Source organism: Pongo abelii, chromosome 1 (genome assembly GCF_028885655.2).
Source record: "Pongo abelii isolate AG06213 chromosome 1, NHGRI_mPonAbe1-v2.0_pri, whole genome shotgun sequence".
Classification (NCBI taxonomy): Eukaryota; Metazoa; Chordata; class Mammalia; order Primates; family Hominidae; genus Pongo; species Pongo abelii.
The window spans coordinates 5,970,716-5,993,154 of record NC_071985.2 but is presented as its reverse complement, the minus strand read 5'-3'; the positions used below and the strand labels follow the sequence as shown (position 1 = coordinate 5,993,154).

At 34.7% G+C, this 22,439-nt stretch overlaps 1 protein-coding gene across 31 annotated transcripts in view; it reads right to left on the bottom strand.

Moving 5' to 3' along the window:
* Positions 1 to 2,915: 2,915 nt before the first annotated feature.
* The window catches only part of CEP170 (centrosomal protein 170), a 130,383-nt gene continuing 110,859 nt past the window's right edge, over positions 2,916 to 22,439 (bottom strand). For 11 of the 31 annotated variants that reach the window (XM_009247271.3, XM_009247465.3, XM_009247611.3 and 8 more), the window contains 6 exons: positions 20,836 to 21,013; positions 18,478 to 18,648; positions 14,696 to 14,784; positions 7,902 to 7,995; positions 6,776 to 6,827; positions 2,916 to 5,229 (listed from right to left, as the gene is read on the bottom strand). In XM_009247271.3, coding sequence (XP_009245546.2) covers positions 4,940 to 5,229; positions 6,776 to 6,827; positions 7,902 to 7,995; positions 14,696 to 14,784; positions 18,478 to 18,648; positions 20,836 to 21,013 — 874 coding nt within the window. In that variant the 3' untranslated portion in view covers positions 2,916 to 4,939. The remainder of the gene's footprint in view (positions 5,230 to 6,775; positions 6,828 to 7,901; positions 7,996 to 14,695; positions 14,785 to 18,477; positions 18,649 to 20,835; positions 21,014 to 22,439) is intronic. The other 20 variants (XM_054550172.1, XM_063724399.1, XM_063724368.1 and 17 more) reach the window with 5 other exon arrangements.

Genomic DNA, 22,439 nt, shown 5'->3' with positions numbered 1-22,439 from the left:
TTGGCCATGAAATGCTGCTTTTCATCACCGAGTAGACACTATGGAAAAGTAAGTGAGAAGCCAGAGCTCCAGAGACTTGGGTGCAAACATTACCATGGAAATAGCACAAAGAGACTTTGTGTGTTTATTTAGTTTCAAATTTGATGGAAATTTTTCTCATTCAAGAAAAATCCAACTGTCACTACCCTTGCTCATTATTGCAAATTGGCATAGGAGCCCCTACACTTTTTATTGTTTTATCTCTAAGTGTCAGGTTAAGACCATGCTGCTTTCTGCTTGCTACACTCCAGTCACTGTTTGTCTTGAGAAATTTCCATGGTCATGCTCTGTTAGTCCAAGGGGTGGTTATTTACTCCATTTTATTTGGCCTTGCTCAGAGACAAGCGTTGTAACAAATAGCTTGGGAGGCAGCCCACTGGTCACATAGCTCTGATGTGGAGTCACTGGAGTTTCTATTGGCAGCCCTGGGTTTCACCTCTTTAAAACAAGCGGAGAGTACAGTCAGCTCATAAGTCGACATGGTTCTTCATCGCATTCTTCCTGAAGCACCCAACATCCAGCTTTCAAGGAGACAGTTCATGATCTCTTTCAAAGAATCTGTTTCACATAACAAAGACATTCTTAGCATTTGGTCATTGCTTGTCATCAGTAGAGAAGTTTACTAGGAGAAATGTCAGGATCCCCAGCTCTAGAAGTTCTACTCAAAAGCAGAGGAAGGGCCTGGTGACCTCTTTGGGTCTGTGGTCACGAGACAAAGCTGCAAAGGGTGAATACAAGTCACTTGGTTTGTCTAGGCTCTACCAGTTGTTTGCTGGGTGACAGCCCGTGGAGAATGGTTATAAACAGTTTGGATTTCCAAGTCAAATATGTGTTGATCAAATCCCAACTGGGCCGCTGCCTCAGTTCCTTCCTCTCTAATGTAGGAGTAACAGCTTATTAATGAGTCGTGAGCATTAAAAGGGACAGTGCAGGTAAAGCATTTATTATACTGCCTAGAAAAAACAGCCCCTCACTCCTTGTTATATTTGTTTGAATTACCCTAAATATGATGTTGCTGAACCAGTGTTGAGGATTTCTAGAGCTAATGTACTATGCCTCAAAATTGAAAGAATTTTTCATCCTTCAGTTCAAGGTTAGACCTCACAGTAGCAGTAGTAAGTTATAGTGGTAATAATAACTCTAAAATATTTTAATTAACAAAATCTACAAAATGTTTGTTGTACATTGTAGGATGTACAAGAGTTAAAGAGAACTAAATATTCAACAAGAATCTGTTCCAGGTGGTGAGGTGTTAGAGACAGAATGTGGCTGACGGGGAACTTTTCCTTATGGTCAAGATTCAGGAAAAGCAGCAACAAATGTAATAGTGAGATAGCAAAAGGACTAACGTAACCAATTCCATTTACTCCTAAGAGGCTTTGACCCATTTCTGCACGTAGGCTAGGATGCTTTTAGAGCACGGGGGTAAAACACAAAAACAGCAACCATGTAGTGTTTGAAACTAACTGCGATTAAAGCATGTAAACAACTATGTTGTGTTAAAGACTTACAGGAAGAAGCAGGCTTGGCTACTGTCACATGAGACACCATTACGCAAAGACAAAGACACTTCATAAACCTCCCCCAAACCCTTGCTGGCAGCCAGATGTCTGTGGTTGTTGGCCCCCCGCCTGTTCCCCTTACCTAAACATAGAAGACAAAAAAAAAAAAGCCTGCATTTGTCTCCTATGTGTAGAGATCCCATTCTACCTCACCTTAGAGTGAATTGTTTACACAGCCATCTCCCAATAGACTGTTTCTTGAAAGTAAATACGTACATCTCAATTGATGCTGATTCAATTAAATACATTTTTATTTTGGTTTCTAAGAAATTTCTGTATTATGCAAACTCAATGAAAGGAAGATTTGAAATGACAAAGAATCAGAAAAAGCTTTTTGAAGGAGAACATTTCATAAAGTCATAGACAACTTAGACTAAAAGGGACTTGGATAATAACACTAATGTCCTAATTTTGCAGATGAGAGGGAGGAACACACTGATAGCTAGAAGGGAGTGGGTCTGGATCTCAAACTTCCAAGTCTGATTTCCTTTCCAAGTTAGAATCCTTTCAGGCAGAGAGGTGGCAAGCAAATCCAAGGAGAGATGAAGGAGGCAAAATGGCACAGATGTTTCAAAGCAAAGGGACTATCCAGGAAATGAAGATTACTTTAGTTACCAGGGAAGAAACGTGTATATGTCATGGGGGAAGGGAAGAGAAAATGCACGTATGTGGCACAGCCCTGTGTGGTGCGATCAAGTGAAGGAAGCTTTATGAAGAGGTTGGCGGGACCTTGAAGCAGGAAGGGGAGGAAGACGCAGGGTACAGAAGGATGAAAAGCTCATGGTGGTCAAGAAACTTGTAAATGGTGGTAGAAACTATAATGGGACACATAGATACGCACATAAGAAAAGGGCCAGAACACACGAAGTCTTAAAAGGTTAAGCTGTGAAACTTATAATTCTGAATAATAATGAGACATTCAAGATTCTTGAGCTTGAGTGATAGGATTAAAAAACAGTATAAATTGATAGTTATCAAATTTAAGATGACAAAGGTATTTTAAATTTCTACTTTATTTCCCAAATATATCACTGTCATAAAGCTTTCTGATGATCTAAAGCTGCTTAAAAATAAAGACCTTGTATATGCACATTACTTTAGGACACTAAGCTAAGTGAATTATATCGATCATAATCTGCTAAGAAAATTTTTTCTTTAAATAGTCAAACTAATAAGAGATTTCACAGTAACCACATATTAATAGAACTGGAGGATTCTTTCTTTTGCTAAGCCTTGGGAAATGCTTTATAATCATTTGATAAGTTGATGAAGTATTAGCAAGCAAGATGGTAAAAGAAATAAAATATACAATCATTGTATAAAGTTCCAGAAACACTTTATTTAAAAATGGAGTTGTAAATGCATAACAAAATAACATAAGTAATAAATGTAACAAAAATAAATAAGGAGGATAATGTATTCATACAAAATAAAAATAACATAGTAAAAGGCCAAATGTTTATAATTGAACCAAACTGTGTAAACACTTAAACAAGAATGTAAGCAGAGCAGATTCTAATGTTTCCTAAACTCCTTACCTTCTACTTCCATGTGGATATAATCAGTACCCAAATATTAAATAAAAGAGGGAGCAATGCTGATTATTTTGTCCAACTTTTTCTTCAAATGGATTGACCCTGTTTTAACGTTTCGTTTATTCCTTCAAAGCATTTGTATCTTTCCATTTATGTTCTTTAAAACCTTTTTTCAGTCTTCCTTTATTAGACAGAATGGGGAATTTAGCTTTACAAGGAGAATAGTTCATTTACCTTTTTCTTTTTTGAATTTAAAGAAAAATAGGAGATCCATTATAGTTTTGTTTTTACATCTCTATAAAGTTTTTTTGCATCTTTATTAATTGGTCCAACAATACAAGATTTAAAAAATCCTGTAAAGTCTTGAAGTATATGGAGTTACTTTGTTTCTTAAAACAAATATAGCACAGGATTATTGTGGAAATATTAAAGACCGTTTCATAAAAGTTGCAGTTTAACCTTTATAGACTGATGGGGTCAAGGGGGAAAATCCAGGTCTACTAATAATATTTAACTGAATTAAGATACACCCCAATTATAGTGTTCTGGAAACACAAAGGTAATTTCTTTTTAAAATTATCCAAATGTGAACTTACTGGAAAGAGAAAAAACAAGTTTAAAGAAGAAATTTTTCATAGGCTTCTTGTTTAGTAGCACAGGCCAAAGGCCTTTGTCGTTGTCTTGCAGGGTCCTTATAAATGTGTAAGACAGACAGGATTGACTATTGAGTCCTACAGGGAAACACACAGAAGCAATTCATTGCTTGGGAGTGAAACTATCAACTAATCTTATGACTACTGGTTCTCCAAGTCTCCTAATGAAGAAAATTTTAACCTCATGATCATTTCAAGGGAAATTTTTTTTCAACTGTCACATATAAACTTGGTAACACAGGACCAATATACATGTTCTGAGTTTTAAAAATATACTCCACCTAAACTATCTGTCTAGTTTAATCTTTCTAGTTATCATTTAACCTAAAATGAGAGACCAAATCTTATTTCCATTAAAAAAAAAATGAAAAAAAGTGCCAAATTGATCTTTTTGAAAGTGGAGTAAAACACTGTGGGGTTAAAACAAATACAGTATTATCAATCTCCTATGTACAAAAAAGACGGTTAGTCCTTATTGATATATAGATATGTCCACCTACCACTCCCAGCAAATCTTAGTGCAAACATAATAGTTAATTTCCGTAAACCCCAAGACAATTTACGTATCAACAAAGTTATATAAATCACATCTATGTTGGAAAATTTTAGGACACAGAGTGACTGTTGTGAAAGGTCTGCTTTACTGTGGAGAGTACTTATGTCATTGTGTCCAATGGTAATGAGTACTAATATAAATCCTATTATTAAGAAGCAAATAGAATGGTTTAACAAATCTGTACAGATGAAGAAGTCCATTTCAGGGAGCAGCTTGGCACAGGAGACACAGGGGTTCAGAAATGTTGGCTATTTAGTTTGCTTGTAGGTCACAGCATGGCTTAAAAAAAAAGAAAAAAGATCTATGAAGGGAAAGGGTGTAATCATTAAATTCAATTTGAAAATCATAAAACCACAAAAGGCGACACTGCCACAATCTGCTTTTTCCTATTTGTGCATCAAGTGGTTATCTAAATGGTTTGAAAGGATTGATATACTACATTATATGTCAAAAATAAATAAATAAAATTAAGAAGACAGGGATTCCAAGATTGTAGCTGACCAAGCTGTCTTGTTTTGTGTACGTCAACACTATGCTGCTTCCAATATTCCTAGTCATTCCACAGGTAATGATTTTTCAACAATCAAGAGAAAGTCATTCATGTGCTGTAACATCTTCCTCTTCCCCATCGGGGTTGAATCTATTGAAATGTATACTGAAATCAGCCTCAGATTCAGCATTCTCAAATTCAGCTGAGGCTGAAACAGCAGCAGGATGAAGAGCCCTAGCTTCTGGTTGGCCAAGTGTTGGTGTCTGACCCGGGCTGTGGTGGTTATTCACAGGGCTGGACTTCTGTTTCGGTGGAGATGGCAACATAGCACTGGGAAATCCCATGTTGTTCAGAGCCTCCAAAGTTCCATCAGGATCAATCATAGCATTGATTGCTAAAGGGCGGGAAAAGGAAATAATTCTAGATGCAGTTACATTCACATATAAACACTGTTTATGATTTGGATAATATTTAAACTATCAGTGCGTATGTGATCTTAAATGTGGCAAATCTTCCAATATTATATTTAAAACTCCATTCTTAGTTATTCTGTAGCTGTACTGTAAGTTACCCAGCCCTGAATACTTTCTCTGGGTCCTCTGATGTGGCACTTAGGGGCATTTCAGAGACTTGTAAGTCTGGTATTTGAAGATGTGGAATTCAAGAAAAATCTTGTTGAAATTTGTCTTCATTATTGTGAGAGGATAGAGAAAATACTGAATATGATTTTTAATAAACATCTAAACCCTATTTATCACTCAGATAACTGAGGTATTAGCTGCTAAGTCAGGGTTCAGAGTAACCTCAAGGCTGGAGAGGCCAGAAGAACATCAGCATACTTTGAATGCTACCATAGAATACAGTCATTTAGCCTGGCCAGAGTGCTAGGGTATCAGTTGTATATACCACTGAGATACAGGGGTTCCCTCAGAGCCTACAGACTAATATCACAGGGCAGCTTGCAAAGGCAAACAGACTTGCTGCCTGTATGGGAGGAGTCAGTTAAAGGTCAGCTTTCAGTCCAAAAGATCTTTGGGTTGACATGGAAAGTTCTCAGCTGTGATTTTCAATTTGGCATTGGACACAGTAGGGAGTGGGGAGAAGGAAGTAACACAGACGTAAGAATCATGTAGAAGGGACTTTTAAAAGTATACCCCCAGTCTACCAGCTAACAAGCACTGTGTTAGCAAGCCACTTTTACTCATGGGGTGTACCATACATAACCATTAGGTGTGTTGGGGCTAAATAAAGATTAAAAATCATTTTGATAGAATCCACATATGTACCTATGATTATTCGATAAATAAAGACTCAGTAGAATTAGCAGTTGACTATGGAACCTGCCTGTTGTACCACTGGGAACTTCGAGGTCAAGACATATATAGGCATTAATGCACAATCCAGTTCTGACACAAACCAAATAATGTCCCTGTCAAAGTTTAGAGGGCAGCCTCTTTCACTTTCTTCTCTCCTTTCTCTTCGGCTCTCTATGGCCAATATGTACTCATTTCTTGTCAACCAAACAACTAGTATTTCTATTAGAATGTAAGTTTGCTTCAGGTTACAGCACCAACATAATTTAAGAATTGTCAAATCACACAAATAATGCTAATTAACACAACTTTATTATATATTTTTCACATATTATTTATATGTAATACATAAAAAATTTCAATTAGTTTATGACATCTAGCCTATTGTCAAACCTATGAACTAAAATATGCCCAACATATATCTTTATTATATTTTAAATTTTTATACTGGGTTTAAAAAAATTCCTTTTTATGAGTAATGTGAATGTGTAGAACTCTATATTTTACGTATGTCATTACATTTAATCAAATAACATCCTAACAATAAGAATATTTTAAGAAATATCACTTAGAAGGCACTTATTCTAAATTATTAGCTCTTTATACTTAATTCAGTAGTAAATTTACCTTGTAGCTGCTTTTCTACTCTTTTCAGTTCCTGTAAGATAGAAGAAATCTCCTGCAGAGAAAGCAATAACAAAAATTAGCCTACTTTTAGCTAAATGTTATCACTTTACAAGCAATGAATTTCACTGTCACTTTATTTGGAACACTTAATATTATCTACATGGTACTTACTACATTAATAGCAACATGATATGAAATAATTATGATATCTAGTAAACAAGATTCAAATTAAAATATTTAAACTAAAATGAAATAGAATAACTTTTTCAATGAGATGATTGTAGCAGATGAAAAGTTTAAAGTCATTTACTACTATTTAAGCAAAGATTTTTTTTTATTTTTTTATTTTTTGAGACCGAGTCTCACTCTGTCACCCAGACTGGAGTGCAATGGCACAATCTTGGCTCACTGTAACCTCCTCCTCCCAGGTTCAAGTAATTCTCTTGCCTCAGCCCCCCAAGGAGTTGGGATGATAGGCGCCCGCCACAATGCCTGGCTAATTTTTGTATTTTTAGTAAAGACAAGGTTTCGCCATATTGGCCAGGCTGGTCTTCAACTCCTGACCTCAAGCGATCCACCCTCCTTGGCCTCACAAAGTGCTGGGATTACAGGCGTGAGCCACAGTACCCGGCTGCAAAGATTTTTTAAAATTTTTATTAATCAACCTTGCAATGACTACGTAAAAATGCCTTCAAATTATCTTTGTAAAAACATATAAACTGCAACCGCAATATTATAAATATATTCTGAGCAATGAAAATCTGTTCAAATTCTTTTAAAAAGAAGATAAGCATTATATTAAGTAAATGGAAACAACTTATGTCAACTTAATATTTTCATGTTAAATTTGGTTCTCTTTAAAAATTTCATGTTCTAATGTTCAATTATTACAAGAACAATCTATACTAGTAAGAAACACAAAAGGCTCCTCCTTCATACCCTCTGCAACTTTAAAACAATCAACATTTTAAACCTGTGAGTCAGTAGAAGAAATAAAATTTCCCAAAACTTTGCATTTATATCTTCTTTTGAAAAAGCATATCAACGAATAGCTCAAAAATAAGGGTCTTTTCCTTAAAATAAAACTCTATTAAAATGTTTTAATCTTCAAGAAAAATTACTATACCATGCTTGAGGTTTTCACAATAGGGACTTCACTTTCGGCTCTTAATTTGCTTTCTATGTCATCCCAATTCCGATCTTTGTCTTTAAATAATATTCTATAAATCAAAAAACATAAGCATATAACTTTTTATATTTTAAAAACCTATTACTTTTTTGTTAATAATACCAAAGCAATGTATCTTTTCAAAGGTACACAAAGAAAAAAAACCAACCATTGCATAAACTGAGAATTAAAATACTAAGCCAACAGTACCAATTAATTCATGTGTATGAGCTCCAATTGAATGCTTATGAATACATGCATAAATTCTTTACTGTTTATCTTATTCTTTATTGAAAACAAAATATAAAACAAATGTAAATGATGTTATGACCTCAAAACTTTAATATTTATAATTTACAATACAGTAATGCCCTCTTATCCACGGTTTCTCTTTCCATGGTTTTAGTTAGTGGCAGTCAAGCATGGTCCAAAACTATTACAGTATTTTGGGAGAGGGAGAGAGAGAGAGAGAAAAAAAAAGACCACATTCACATAACTTTTTTTTACAGTATATTGTTATAAATGTTCTATTTTATGATTAGTTACTATTGTTAATCTCTTACTGTGCCTAATTTATAAATTAAACTTTATCATAGCCATGTATGTGTAGGAAAATACACAGTATATTAGGTTTTTGAACTATCTGTGGTGTCAGGCATCCAGTGGGTATCTTGGAACAACATGTATCACCTGGGTATAAGGAGAAAAGACTGTGTAACTGTCACTTATAAAGAAAATGCAATTTTATTCAGACAGAATATATGCAGTATAGGAATAAGTGAGATGAAAATAGGTTGAATTAGGTATAAACAATTGTGCCTGTTAAGACCTCTTTATATAAGAATAAGCACCTTATTGATCAAGAAAAGTGTGTATATTATTTTAAAGACCAAAAATTGGGAGTACTTACTGTGCTTTTCTTTAAAAATTGTTAATTCGTGTTAGTATACTTGCACATAATAATCTATTAGGAATTAGGATGCTATCCTTTTGATAAAAACAATTGCCATAAAGATAATTATCCTATCATTACCCTAACATCAAATAACTTATAAAATAAAGGACCACAAAATTTTGATGTGTCTTTCAAATGTGGGACACTTTTCTAACACTTTAGAATCTATCAGACATGATTCAGTAGTTTTAGAAAGATGTAAATACTAGCTACTTTTTTGGTTTCTTTTAAAATTTTTTCAGTAAGTCTGGAAATCTAGTTTAAACAACACTATATAACCCCATGTAAATTTATTACTACTGCAAGCTGATCAGCATTTAAGTAGTAAACTAAGTTAATATTTGTGCTGGTATTTCTTCAAAGATCAACATGCCAGACTTACCTTATTTAAAAACATGAAATTCATTAACATCACATCAAGTCTGGAACATTTGCTTAAGGTGGCAATGAGTCTAGAATCTGGTATATGAATATTCTTATGGCCTACTTATTAAATTTTCTAAACTCAAAAAAAATGAACATCCTTGCCAGCCATCTTTTCTAAATTGTTATGTTCTTGTAAAAGAGTCCTTGCAGCATTAGGACAGATGGAAAATAAGGAAATAATGACTATTTCATGGACCAACTTAGAACTGTAATGGACTTATACAATAGAGAAAGACTCTGTTTAGTCACACAGTGCTAAAAATTCAGTGAATTTTTCCAGAGGATGGCTACTGAGTATAGTGTTTGTGGATCTAGAACTGTTAAACTATAGACATTTCACCTTTGGTGAAAATGGGTTTTTCATGGGTTGCCCCTGAAAAAAAAAATGCCCCCCTGAAGAAATAAATGGTTTATTTTAAAATACAGTTTGTTGGCCAGGCACAATGACTCATGCCTGTAATCCTAGCACTTTAGGAAACCAAGGTGGGTGGATCACTTGATGCCAGGAGATTGAGACCAGCCTGGGCAACATGGCGAGACCTCGTCTCTATAAAAAATACAAAAAAATTAGCCAGGTGTGCTGCACATGCCTGTAGTCCCAGCTACTAAGAAGGCTGAGGAGGGAGGATTGCTTGTGCCCAGGGAGGTCGAGGCTGCACTGAGTGAGTGAGTTGTGAACATGCCACTGCACTCCAGCCCATCTCAAAAAAAAAAAACAAAAAACAAAAAAACAAAAAACAATTTGTAATATATAATAGAACAGATCTAAGAAGTCAAACTTATCATTTTGGCATTATGAAATAAACTTTACTATAATATTTACTATAATATTTAATATTTAAATACTAGAGAATCAGAAAATCAGACCAAGAAATTAGTTTAGACCAGGCTATAATGATCAGAACTTGTTTTTGTTTGAAGGTCCTTATCAATTTTAAGCTGAAAAAATAATAGCTTTCAAAGTGATATTCAGATTATATTATAGATTCAAAATAAGCTAAACTTCAGCATGAAAATACATAAAATTCCAAAGCTTATTTCATTCAATAATTTAAGAATTAAGTTAAAATACTTTTGATAAAGCCATTGGGTTTAGGGAAACAAACAAACAGAAGTCTCAGGCTCCTATTCTATGAGCCATAACCAATTCTCTAGTACTATCCCTTAAAACATGTGAACGCGGAGTTGCGAATTCAGAGTCTACCAATGCAAGGCCGTGCTACACAACCTAAGGGGGTCATTTTCACATGGAATGCAATGAGAATGCTGTACAACAGGAGTTCCTGTATAAATATTTAAAAATTGATTCCACAGACAGTGTTCATACAATGTAAATACGCGTGCCTCTAGGATGAACCCCAGTAGACATTTGAGGTTATAACTCCTGACACAAAGCTTAAAGACCAGTCGATTCTCAAACTACCCTGGCACTTTCCATGCAGAAGGCCCAGGTCTCTACCCCTTAGGTTTGGTTATCACAACTCAGACCTACCTTTGAATAGTATCTTCTTCCCAAAGCCTTCCCTAATCATCCTAGGTGAAAGTGATCCTTCCTTTGCCTTTATATCTCTAACTGAGCACTAATCTATTATATGCTATCTTGTACAATAGTTGATTGTATATGTGCCTCACCTTGCCAACTACACTGGAAACTCTTTAATAATAGAAATGGTTTTATCCTCATTACTTTCCATAAAGCCTGCCATAATGCTTTATGCATAGTAAAACTCAACACTCGAACTGAAGGCAATTCAAATACATTAAACATTCTGTATTTATGTATAACTTTATTGAGGCATTTTTATGCATCCTTTTTTAAACTTTATAAATTCTGTCACTTTCTGAGACAATACAGTTTATCAATCCATCAGCAATGTCTTCTTTGTTCTCAATTTTAGTTCAATGTCAAAGCTACAAAAAATATTTTTCTTTGGGGGAGACTACAGAATGTAGGACAGCTGCTCCGTGGTAAGGAAGAGAATGGTACAGGGCAGGCAATCTGTGAACATCTGCTGAATAAATGAATGAGTGGTTAAGAATCCAGTTATCAGGGATGGACCTGTATTTCAGTAGGTAGGATGAAAAAACATGGTATACTTGTTTACAGGTAAGGAGACTCCAGGGTTTTCCAGGTGCAAGCCACATGACCATACAAGACTCTCATGATATTTTTACAGATAGCACTGGTGTATCAAGAGGACCCATATTGGATATACTAGCTTCCTATGGTTTTTAATGATAAAATCCAAACTCCTTAACAAATTCTGCCAAAACAGATTCATCCTCATCTCTCTAGTGTCATCTCTCACCATACTCTGGCCCTTTCACTTCACATAGCCTTTGAGTAACTCCTCTCCTCATCATTCAGGACTTAAATTGCATGGCAATTTCTCTAAGCGCCCTTCTCTGAATTTCCCAAATGCCCTTGCTATGGGCTTCCATAGTAACCATCCTATATTTCCCTTAACACACTGAACTATAATTACCTGTTTACCTGCCTTCTACACTCAAATGTGAGGACATCAAAAACAGTGCTAGACAAATAACATACAGTCAAAAATCATTCAATGAATGAATGAGTCTGGAGACTTTATTCCCATATAAGATGATCTTAACCAATGTTTATTTCATTTATTTATTTCTTTGGTTAACAATCCTTCCATAATGCCCCAGCTTTAGAAAATAATTTTAGTGGAACTAAAATAAAAATGATAACAATTATATATTACATTTAACTACAATGAATGCTTGAGCCAAATCATGATATTAATAAGCAGCTGTGTGATTGAGGCCTACAGATTTGTTTATTCATGTGTAAAAACTATAAGTTAAGCTTAAAATTTTTTCCCTACAAATTTCAGTTAGGCTTTACCCCAGGGAATGGTGGACTTCATTTGTCTCTGGCCGTAGGATATATTAGCAAATCATAGGTGAATGGGTTGCACGGTGAAGGAGATTCTCTTACTCATGAAAGAAGTAAACCTGGGAATGATGGAGTCACTAGGGGAAAACATGTACTATATCTCACGTATGACAATAATAGGGTGCTAATTACTTAATCACTGAGTGTGAGTAAAAGAAAAACAATGGACTCATTTATAAGCCCTATCAGGATTTATAAAATGTGGTATTTATAAACAGCATGCAACTAATTTAATTTCTCTAAAATCAATTATAAGCCTTAAAATTTTTTAGTTAATACGGTTCCAATTTATACCTGAAATTAATATTGTTATTATACTTTTTATCTCATCGTGTAACCAGTGATTTGAGTATTAAGAAAAAGTTGATGCAGGTTATTGGGCTTCAAGTGGAAACAGAAAATGTGAGTAGTAAAATACAGGTAATATTCAAGTGAAATAATGAAATTAAGTCAAATCATGTGTAGATAGCAGAAATAGCTAACTTAATACAAGCTGACTGGTTTACATGATATAGAATATAAATTCCATGAGAACAGGGGTCTTTGTTTTGTCAATGTCTAATTATAAAGTGCCTAGAATGTACCTAATACTTATTTGTTAACAAATAAATATTAAAATATTATTCTGTAGAAAATTAAGTCTATTTAAAATTCATAAGAATATATGGGAATTGATAAAGGTAAATTCTCTTTAAAAACAATGGATAGGTACGTAATGGTAGTCATTAAAAACACCTTCAACATTATTTATATGTACAAGGTACTCTTTACGAAAAGCCAAACGTTAAACATTCTATTGCTGTTTTTTGAGATGGGGTCTTGCTCTGTCGCCCAGGCTGTGCTGCAGTGCCATGATCACAGCTCACTGTAACTCTGAACTCATGAGCTCCAGTGATCCTCCCATTTCAGCCTCTCAAATAGCTGGGACTACAGGCATGTGCCACCATGCCCAGCCAATTTTTTTTTTTTTTTTTTTTTAAATCTCGCTTTGTGGCCCAGGCTGGTCTCCAAGTCCTAGGCTCAAATGATCCGCCTGCCTTGGCCTCCCAAAGTGCTAGGATTACCAAGCATGAGCCACTGCACCCAGACTCAGCTGTTTTTTCACTAAGGCAGCATGCCTCATATGCCAATCAAATATGGAGGGGTCTGTCCATACATTTCACTCATACTCTTTGGGGAAAGTAAAGATCTAATTAAGAGAAAAGATCAAGGTACAAAAGTAGATAAAATATGATCATATTTGTATAAACCTTTGAGAAATGAACCCAGAGTGGGGAAACACACCCACTATTAGATATAATATATATTTTTCTGGAATATTTATATTTTTTAACCATGTTCATGTATTACTTTTGCTAAAAAGTTACATATTCTAAAATACATAGAAAAATGGGACAAGACAGTGCAGAATACATTACTTTTAACATAAGGAATTTTAAATTAATATTCTTTTAGGAGGCAATAAAGTGAAGAGAAAGTCTGGTACACCTTTAAGAAATTATTATTTATTTATTTATTTGAGACAGAGTCTCGCTCTGTTGCCCAGGCTGGAGCGCGGTGGTGCGATCTCGGCTCACTGGAAGCTCTGCCTCCCGGGTTCACGCCATTCTCCTGCCTCAGCCTCCCGAGTAACTGAGACTACAGGCGCCTGCCACCACGCCCGGCTAATTTTTTTGAATTTTAATAGAGACAGGGTTTCACTGTGTTAGCCAGGATGGTCTTGATCTCCTGACCTCATGATCCACCCGCCTTGGCCTCCCAAAGTGCTGGGATTACAGGCATGAGCCACTGCGCCTGGCCACCTTTAAGAAATTTTTAAGATACAGGCTCAAGATAAAAAGAAAGCTCTGTTTCTTAACATGCCAAGTAAAATTTACCTATATAGGCCAACTTTCTATATTTCCTTCTGAATTTCTCAATTTTTCTAGAAGATGATGCAAACTTCGTTTACAGTAACTTAAAACAGATTGTTTTAAGTTAAATAGACTGTTTTTAAGAATACTTCAATTTTTAAATGGTGCTTTTGAAATTGTTTTTGAAAAAATTTAATGGCTTCTTGGTACTCATCAAATGCTGATAAAATATATTATTTCAATATGTAAGCAATATAGAATTATATTTGTGTGGAATATTACAATTCACAAACCATGTTCAAATACTGTTTCATTACATTTTAAATTTTAATTATAGGAATCAGAAATAAGCAATAGCAGCATGGATTTCTGAAGTACTGTTGAATAAAATCTGTAAGTCTATTTATATTTTGAATTAGTAATAAATTTAAAGTTATAAAGTAGTACTGGACAGATAAATTTACTTTGGGACAAATTTTTCTGAAGGTAAACATATTCATTCTGATGATACGTTTTTAACCTTGAGAAAAAGCAACAAAAAGCTAAGTGAGGTGATATTAAAGTTAAAAAAAACATAAGCTATATGTACATGTACCTGATCTTTCCAGCTGTCTTATCTATAGATTGTCTTATCTTCTTAGAGAACTGAAAGACGGATGACAGCAGCAGATTATCTCCCATGACCTGAAACAGCCAAAGAAAAAAGTAGATATTAAAATATTACCCCTGTATTGCATAACTACTGAGATCACTAGTCACAAGTCACTATAGTTAGGGGCAGTTAGTATTTATGCTTATTTTAATTATAAACCAATGAAGAATATAATTAATATGTAATTAAAATGAGAAAGTGAAAGAAACACTATTAACAAAGGAGTTCTTATTATTAAATAACTTGTCAAAGTTTCCGTATTATTTTGGTCATATCAGTTTCCAAACACAATCCATTTTATCCTCAGTTTATCTTCAATTACTGTTGTGATCCTGTCTCTCTTACTTCCAACTGAATTATAAAAGAGAAGATACAAATAACTTACAGTACTAAATTTATTATTTATTCTTTCACCAAGTAATGTGAATACAGAAATCAAGAAGAGTACAATCCTTGTTCTCCAGCAAAGAGTCTAGTGGGAAAGATACATTTTAAAAAATTTACACAAAACAGTAAGTTTTTATACTGGGTGTTGGTATTACTCCAGTTGAGATGCATGGGCAAAACCAGGGGTCACCAACCTCTGTAAAGAGCCAGAGGGTGAAGGTTTTAGTCTTTGAGGGACGTAGGGTCTCTGCCACAATTCCTCAACTCTGCCTTTGCAGAGTGAAAGCAGCCATAAATAATGAGCAAATTATGCATGTGGACATAGCTGTGTTGTAACAAAACTTTTACAAAACAAGTGACAGGTTGGATTTGGCCTATGGGCTGAAGTTTGCCAAGCCCTAGGCCAAATCATGAAAGGGAAAGCTAATGAAGCATGGTAGAAAAAGGACAAAATTTGAGTCTAGACGTGGGTTTCAAAATGAGCTCCTTATATTGTCAGTACTATATCCAGAGTCTGAAAGAAAACAGAAAATAAGGCCCTAGATGGCAAAAAGGTTTAAAGGCCACTGGGGGAGGTGACGGTAATATACAGGGAATACGATTACATGTTTTATCAGAAAGCCTAAGGCCTACAAAACAAGAAGAGACGTTCATATACATTTTGGGATTCAGTGCTGTAAGAATTCTAATGAGGCCGGGCGCAGTGGCTCACACCTGTAATCCCAGCACTTTGGGAGGCTGGGGCGGGTGGATCACGAGGTCGGGGGATTGAGACCATCCTGGCCAACATGGTGAAACCCCATCTCTACTAAAAATACAAAAATTAGCAGGGCGTGCTGGTGCGTGCCTGTAGTCCCAGCTACTTGGGAGGCTGAGGCAGGGGAATTGCTTGAACCTGGGAGGCAGAGGTTGCAGTGGGCGGAGATAGCACCACTGCCCTCCAGCCTGGTGACAAAGTGAGACTCCTTCTCAAAATTCAAAAAAAAAAAAAAAAGAATTCTAATGAAAGAGAGTTCATTGATGAGTGGCATAAATAAGGAAGTGATCATGGAAAAACGTGAACTAACTTCAGAATGACAAGGATTTGAATTTAGTGGGTAATAAAACTTTATTTAGGTTGTGAAAAATAACATTGTCAAGGAAAGGATAAATAAGCAAAATGGTTTTTGTGGGCCTTAAGAAAACAATCAAATAAGGATGGAAGACATATACAAATTAGGAAGGCATGAGAAAGGGCAGGAGAGTCTAAGGAAAGATTGCAACACAGAATAGGATATTTCTTTTTTCTTTGCTCATGAAGTTTAGTTTGTTGTCACAAAGTATTAAATAAATTCCTGATATCAACCTTGAGATAACTATCAATCTAGATGTTTCCATTCTCTTTAAAAGCATAAACTTCTTCCACATAGTTTTATTATGTTTGGAGAAATTTGTCTTCCTAGACATCAGGACAGAATGAGTATGAGTAAGTTTAGAGAATAGGCCCTTTTCCTGAGACCAAGAACAAATCAATTATTAGGCCAGGACAGATCAGGTATGCTGTAAAACGTTTTAGTATACTTCAATTGTAACTTCCAGGCTAGTTGCATACTTTTCCACCAGGTAGATCTTTTTCTACTCAGTACCACGAGAAACATACATATTCTTACATAATAATCTCAAGATCTTATTCCTAAATCCAGGGATCCACAAATATTAATCTATGATCAATCTCTTCTTGTCAACTGTTTCTTTCTACATTATTCCTCTACCCAGCCCTTAAGCCTATACCACCTCTGTGTGTTGTTCCTAAATCACCTCTTTCCACAGTAGTATTTGAAATAACCATTCTTTTATGAAGAAACTCCTTTATATCTTTGAGTTTTTTATTACTCTATTATTGTTCGATTTGGGAATATACCAGTTTATACATTCACTTTTCAGCTGATGTAAACAGTTTCCAAGTTTTTGATACTGTCAACAATGTTACTATAAATTTAACTTCTACTGTCAATGGGAAAGGGTTTTTCTTGTACATATACTAGCAAGAAAATTGCTAGATCATGTGATGTCTTTATTTTCAACTTTAGGAGATAGTGTCAAACTGTTTTCCAGAGCTGCGGCACCAACTTAATTAACCTCCACCAGCGACACATAAGAAAGCCTATGTATCTACCTTTCCTCCAATACTTAACATTTTAAGACTTTAACATGTCAACAATTGAATGACTATAATCTCACTGTAGTCTTGACATGCATTTCTCTGAATGCTCGTTAAGTTAAACATCTCTTCATGTTTTGTAGGCCTTAAGTATTTTCTTTTTCTTTTTCTTTTTTTTTGGAGACAGAGTCTCACTCTGTCGCCCAGGCTGGAGTGCAGTGCTGCGGGTTCAGCTCACTGCAACCTCTGCCTCCCGGGTTCAAGTGATTCTCCTGCCTCAGCCTCCTGAGTAGCTAGGATTACAGGCACATGCCACCACGCCCAGCTAATTTTCGTATTTGTAGTAGAGATGGAGTTTCACCATGTTGGCCAGGCTGGTCTGAAACTCCTGACCTCAGGTGATCTGCCCACCTCGGTATTTTCTCTTTGGTGAAATGTTGTTCATGTCTTTTGCAGATTTTTCTATTGTGTTTTTTAATTGATTGGAGGCAGTTCTTTATATATACTGTATACTAATCCTTCATAGGCTGTATGTTTTGCAAAAGTTTGTAACTTGTATTTCTACCTTATTTTTTAATAAAGAAAAAGTCCTTAATTTTAATATACTCAAATGTATCAATTTTCTAAGGCCAAAACTTTGTGTTTCTCTTAAGAAATCACTCCCTAGTACAATATTGAAAGATATTTGTCTATATTTTTTAAGTAAAAGTTTTACAGTTTTTCATGCATTATTTAAGAACTAAATTCATATTCATGAACTTAAATGAGAAAAAGCAATTACAATATTATTTTCACTAACCTCTAAGTGACATAATTATTTGTATATGATGTGATGTCATGGTGAAATTTCATTGCATTTATTAAGGAGAATCACTTTCTCCCCAGCCCTACTTACTGAATGGTTCCTCCTTTTCTCACTTACGGAACATGCTTCATGTTCTAAATTCATTTGGAGAATGAATTTAAGAACTAAACTCATATTCATGAACTTAAATGAGAAAAAACAATTACAGTATTATTTTCGCTAACCTGTAAGTGACATAATTATTTGTATATGATGTGATGTCATGGTGAAATTTCATTGCATTCATTAAGGAGAATCACTTTTTCCCCAGCCCTACTTACTGAATGGTTCCTCCTTTTCTCACTTACGGAACATGCTTCTTCTGCCATATGTTAAAATTTATAGTTTACTTACTTCATCCCTGCTCCAGGTTCTCCGCCTTGTAATTGTTAAGTGATCAGGAGGCTCTGCTGCTTGAGGTCTTGGATCACCAGATCGACCGTTGTTTCCTTCTGGTGTTTTAGAATGAACTAATGGAGGAATCTTTCGGAAGTTGAGGCTTTCATCAAAAACACGATCAACCAACTAATGGGACAAAAGCAAACCTTTATGAGAACACAGTAATTTGAAAAAGTACCAATATTGGCATTACAATTTTTATGATTAGACAGAAGTTATTCCATTCTCAAGTAGTAACAGAGGCATGACATCTTCAATAAACCAATTACTCTTTCTTTTTATAAGCACTTCAAATGTATTTCCTTTATAAAATCGAGGTTCATCTACATAGGTTTTATTTTATTTTCAAAATCCAAAATATATAACTATGTTAAATTTAATTCTTCCACGGATAAGATTTTCTCCAAATGGAAAACAGATGGTAAATAGAAAAAAAGCTGAGCCATGTAGATGGACAATGAGTTCATTTTACTCACATTGCCTTACCAGTGTAAAATAATGTTTCTTTTTCTTTTAGTTTCCTATCTTGTTTTTTCCTCCCCAAATCCAGGTGTCAAATTTCTTCACAAGATACACAAATCGCAAATTCCAATTAAGTTTACAAAAGGAAAATTTTTTTTAATCCACAAAATAAATATTTTGATCTTAGTCAAATAAACTTTTAACAATGCTACAGAAGTTGCACATTCTAATAGAAATGATATACTGCCATCTACGGTGCAAATCACAGACATACAATACTAAGTAACTCGGGTTTACTGAAGAGGGAATCAACCTAGTACAATATTCTGAAATAAAACAAAAAGAAAATGAAGTTTATTCAATGAAATGTTTAAGTAATTTTACTGGGTCTGAGTGAATGTATAATCATGTTAGGTAAAATTTAGTTAGAAAGCTGAGAAAATAGTATCTTCATCATTTTAAATGTACCAGAAGAATTGTGTATGTCTTGCCACCAGGACGATCCTTAAGGTTTTCATCAATAAGGATGATTTCATTTACAGTTACATTTGATCAATGTGGTAACAAAACTCTACACAGATTGATGAAGTATCATTTAATAAGTTAAACAACACACCGAAGGAAAACAAACAAAAAAGTGACCATTGAAGAATCAGATTAAAGAATGTGACAAAAAGCAAATGAAGAAAATATTATTGGCACAGTTTACCACAATTAAATTTGTCAAAAAGGCTAGCCATTTTTTGCCTACTATTTAGGATTATCTTGTAAAACTGAAGAAGCAGAATAATCAATACCAGGGGCTGGCAAACTTTATTTATAAAGAGACAGATAGTAAAACCTCAGGCTTTGCAGCCATACAATCTCTGTCTCAACTACTCAGTTCTGCCCCTGTAGCAAAGTAACAGCCACAGATGATAGTTAAACAAATGAGTGTGGCTGTGTTCTAATAAAACTTTATTTATGAACACCAAAATTTGAATTTCATGTAATTTTCATGTTGCAAATTAGTATTCTTTAGATGTTTTTTCCTGCCATTCAAAAATGTAAAAACCATTCCTAGTTCTTTGGTCTGTATTAAAACTGGCAGCAAGGCCAGTTTGCCAAGCTCCAAACACAGAAGTTCATTCTCTTAAATGCCAATCCTTTGCTTACATTTCTGCCCCAGATCAAAGCAGCCAACACGGCCAATGAATACCATTAATTTTGTATTATATGTTAAAGGCGCTGTCTGGAGCAATGTTATGCAAATGGTGCCTCCTGGAGTTGTACTGTAAGAGGCCCTGATATTGGATGGGTAATAGTCTATACATGGTAACTTGTATTCCAGACTTTATAAAAATGTTCTGAATATGTATTTGTATGTGTGTATATTACATATATATTTCAATTTTTCAAAATATCTTTATGTGTATGTGTTTGTATTTATCAACAGAATTATTAAAGCAGTGAAACTGTAGGATTTTTCTCTTTGTTATCAGAGTATCTTCTAGTTAACTAGTGATAAAAATACTTTTAATTGGAGCATTTTCATAGTCAAACTGTATAGAAACTTTATACAATCATTTATCAAATTTTGGGTTGCTTTTCAAGATACCATTTATATTCATGTTTCAAGTGAAGTTATGGACCAAGAATTAGCAGGCAAAATGCTGTTTCTAAAGAATTTTCCAGCTTCATGTTAATAGTAGACCAAATGTTAGCCTTCACTAGTTTTGTTACAAAAACATAAAATAAACTGTTAAAGCAAAGTTGGAAAATGCAGAGCTTCATGCAAACAGGGAGGGTGGACATAACTAAAATAAACTAAGCAAAAAGCTAAAAGCAAAAGAAATAAAGAAAAGAAAGAACCTTATGCATTTCTCCATGAAGATCTCCTACCTCTTCTCTAGTGTCTATGGCAGAGCCAGGGGTGGTGGCAGCAGTGCTTACTGTGGTACTAGGGGCAGTGCCTGATGAAGTCACTGAATCTATCTCTCCTGCTACATCGTTGATCTCCCGAGCAATGAGAGCAAGATCTTGGCTGATCCTGGTAATAATTTTAGAAAAGAAGTTTAATCCCTTTTAAATAAACAGCTCTAGAAACAATCATTTATGAGATAATCAGTCATGTAAGTTGTATATCTAATTAAATATTTGTACCCCAAATTAGCTATTAACTATTTTGATAATCAAAGTCTTAAACCTTAATTCCAAAATTAAGATTAATGAAACTAAACTCCAAATAACCTACAAGATATCACCTTGACAAATGTACTTTAAATGCCCTTGAGTAGAGATATGCCCTTAATATACACTGTGTTAATGACTAGCATTAATATATCACAGGGGTTCTTAAACTTGGGGAATAATGGATAGAATTCAAGGAGTTCATGAACTTAAATGAGAAAAAACAATTAACAATATATTCACTAACCTCTAAGTGACACTTAGCATTTCTTTCAATTATAAATACAGGCAACAAACCACAGTGGTATTAGCAATACTGGTGATTTTTGTCATCAACAGAGATCACATTACAGTTGCTACATGTATATTTAAACATCATTTATGGTCATCACTACTTCAAAACTACTGAAGTCATTAAACACATAACAACATTTTATTTAATGTTAATAAAGAACCATAAATTACTCTATTACTTTCAAATATTTTGATAACTGAATTTCAATATAATTGGATTTCTTTGTAATTCGTTTATGTTTACACCTGAGAAGGACCCTACAAGCTTCACAAAATGGCCAAAGGGGTCTACAGTACCAAGAAATTAAGAACTCTGCACTCTTTCATAGAGCACTTTATACTATGCACAGCACTTTCCAGTACATGTTATGTCACTTGAGACCCACAAAGTTCTTTTGAGGTAGGATTTATCTGACTTTATCACAATCTCAGAGAACCTGAATGGCTTGCCCATGATCACACCTTTAGATGTAGCTAAGGCAGGACTGGATCCAAGCTTTAGTACTCATTTCCATAAAGCCATTTGCATTTTTACCTACATGGACCGAAGAACTAAATAACTGTTACCTGTGATAATCAAAGGTGAAAATAGAGATTTTTCTTTTAGATTTTTTTTAAGAGGGAGAAACTTACAAAACCTACCACTGATATTCTTGTTTTTTGAGAAACATTTCATTTCAGTAAGACATTAACGTTTTCCAAGCTGCATCCACTGCCCATAAACTCAGTGTGGCTATTTCCACAGGGAAGGTTTTGGAATGACAGAATATTATTAAAAGTATATGTCAAAGTTTCTGCAGCTTCAAAATCCAAAGGAAATACAAAGTAACTTAAAAAGAAAAAAAAAAAAAAAAGAGCCTAGGAGATCTGGCTATATTGCCCAGGCTGGTCTCGAACTCCTGAGTTCTAGCAGTCCTCTGACCTCAGCCTCCCAACTAGCTAAGATTACAGACACGTGCCTGGCTTAAAGTAACATTTTTTAACTTACGCAA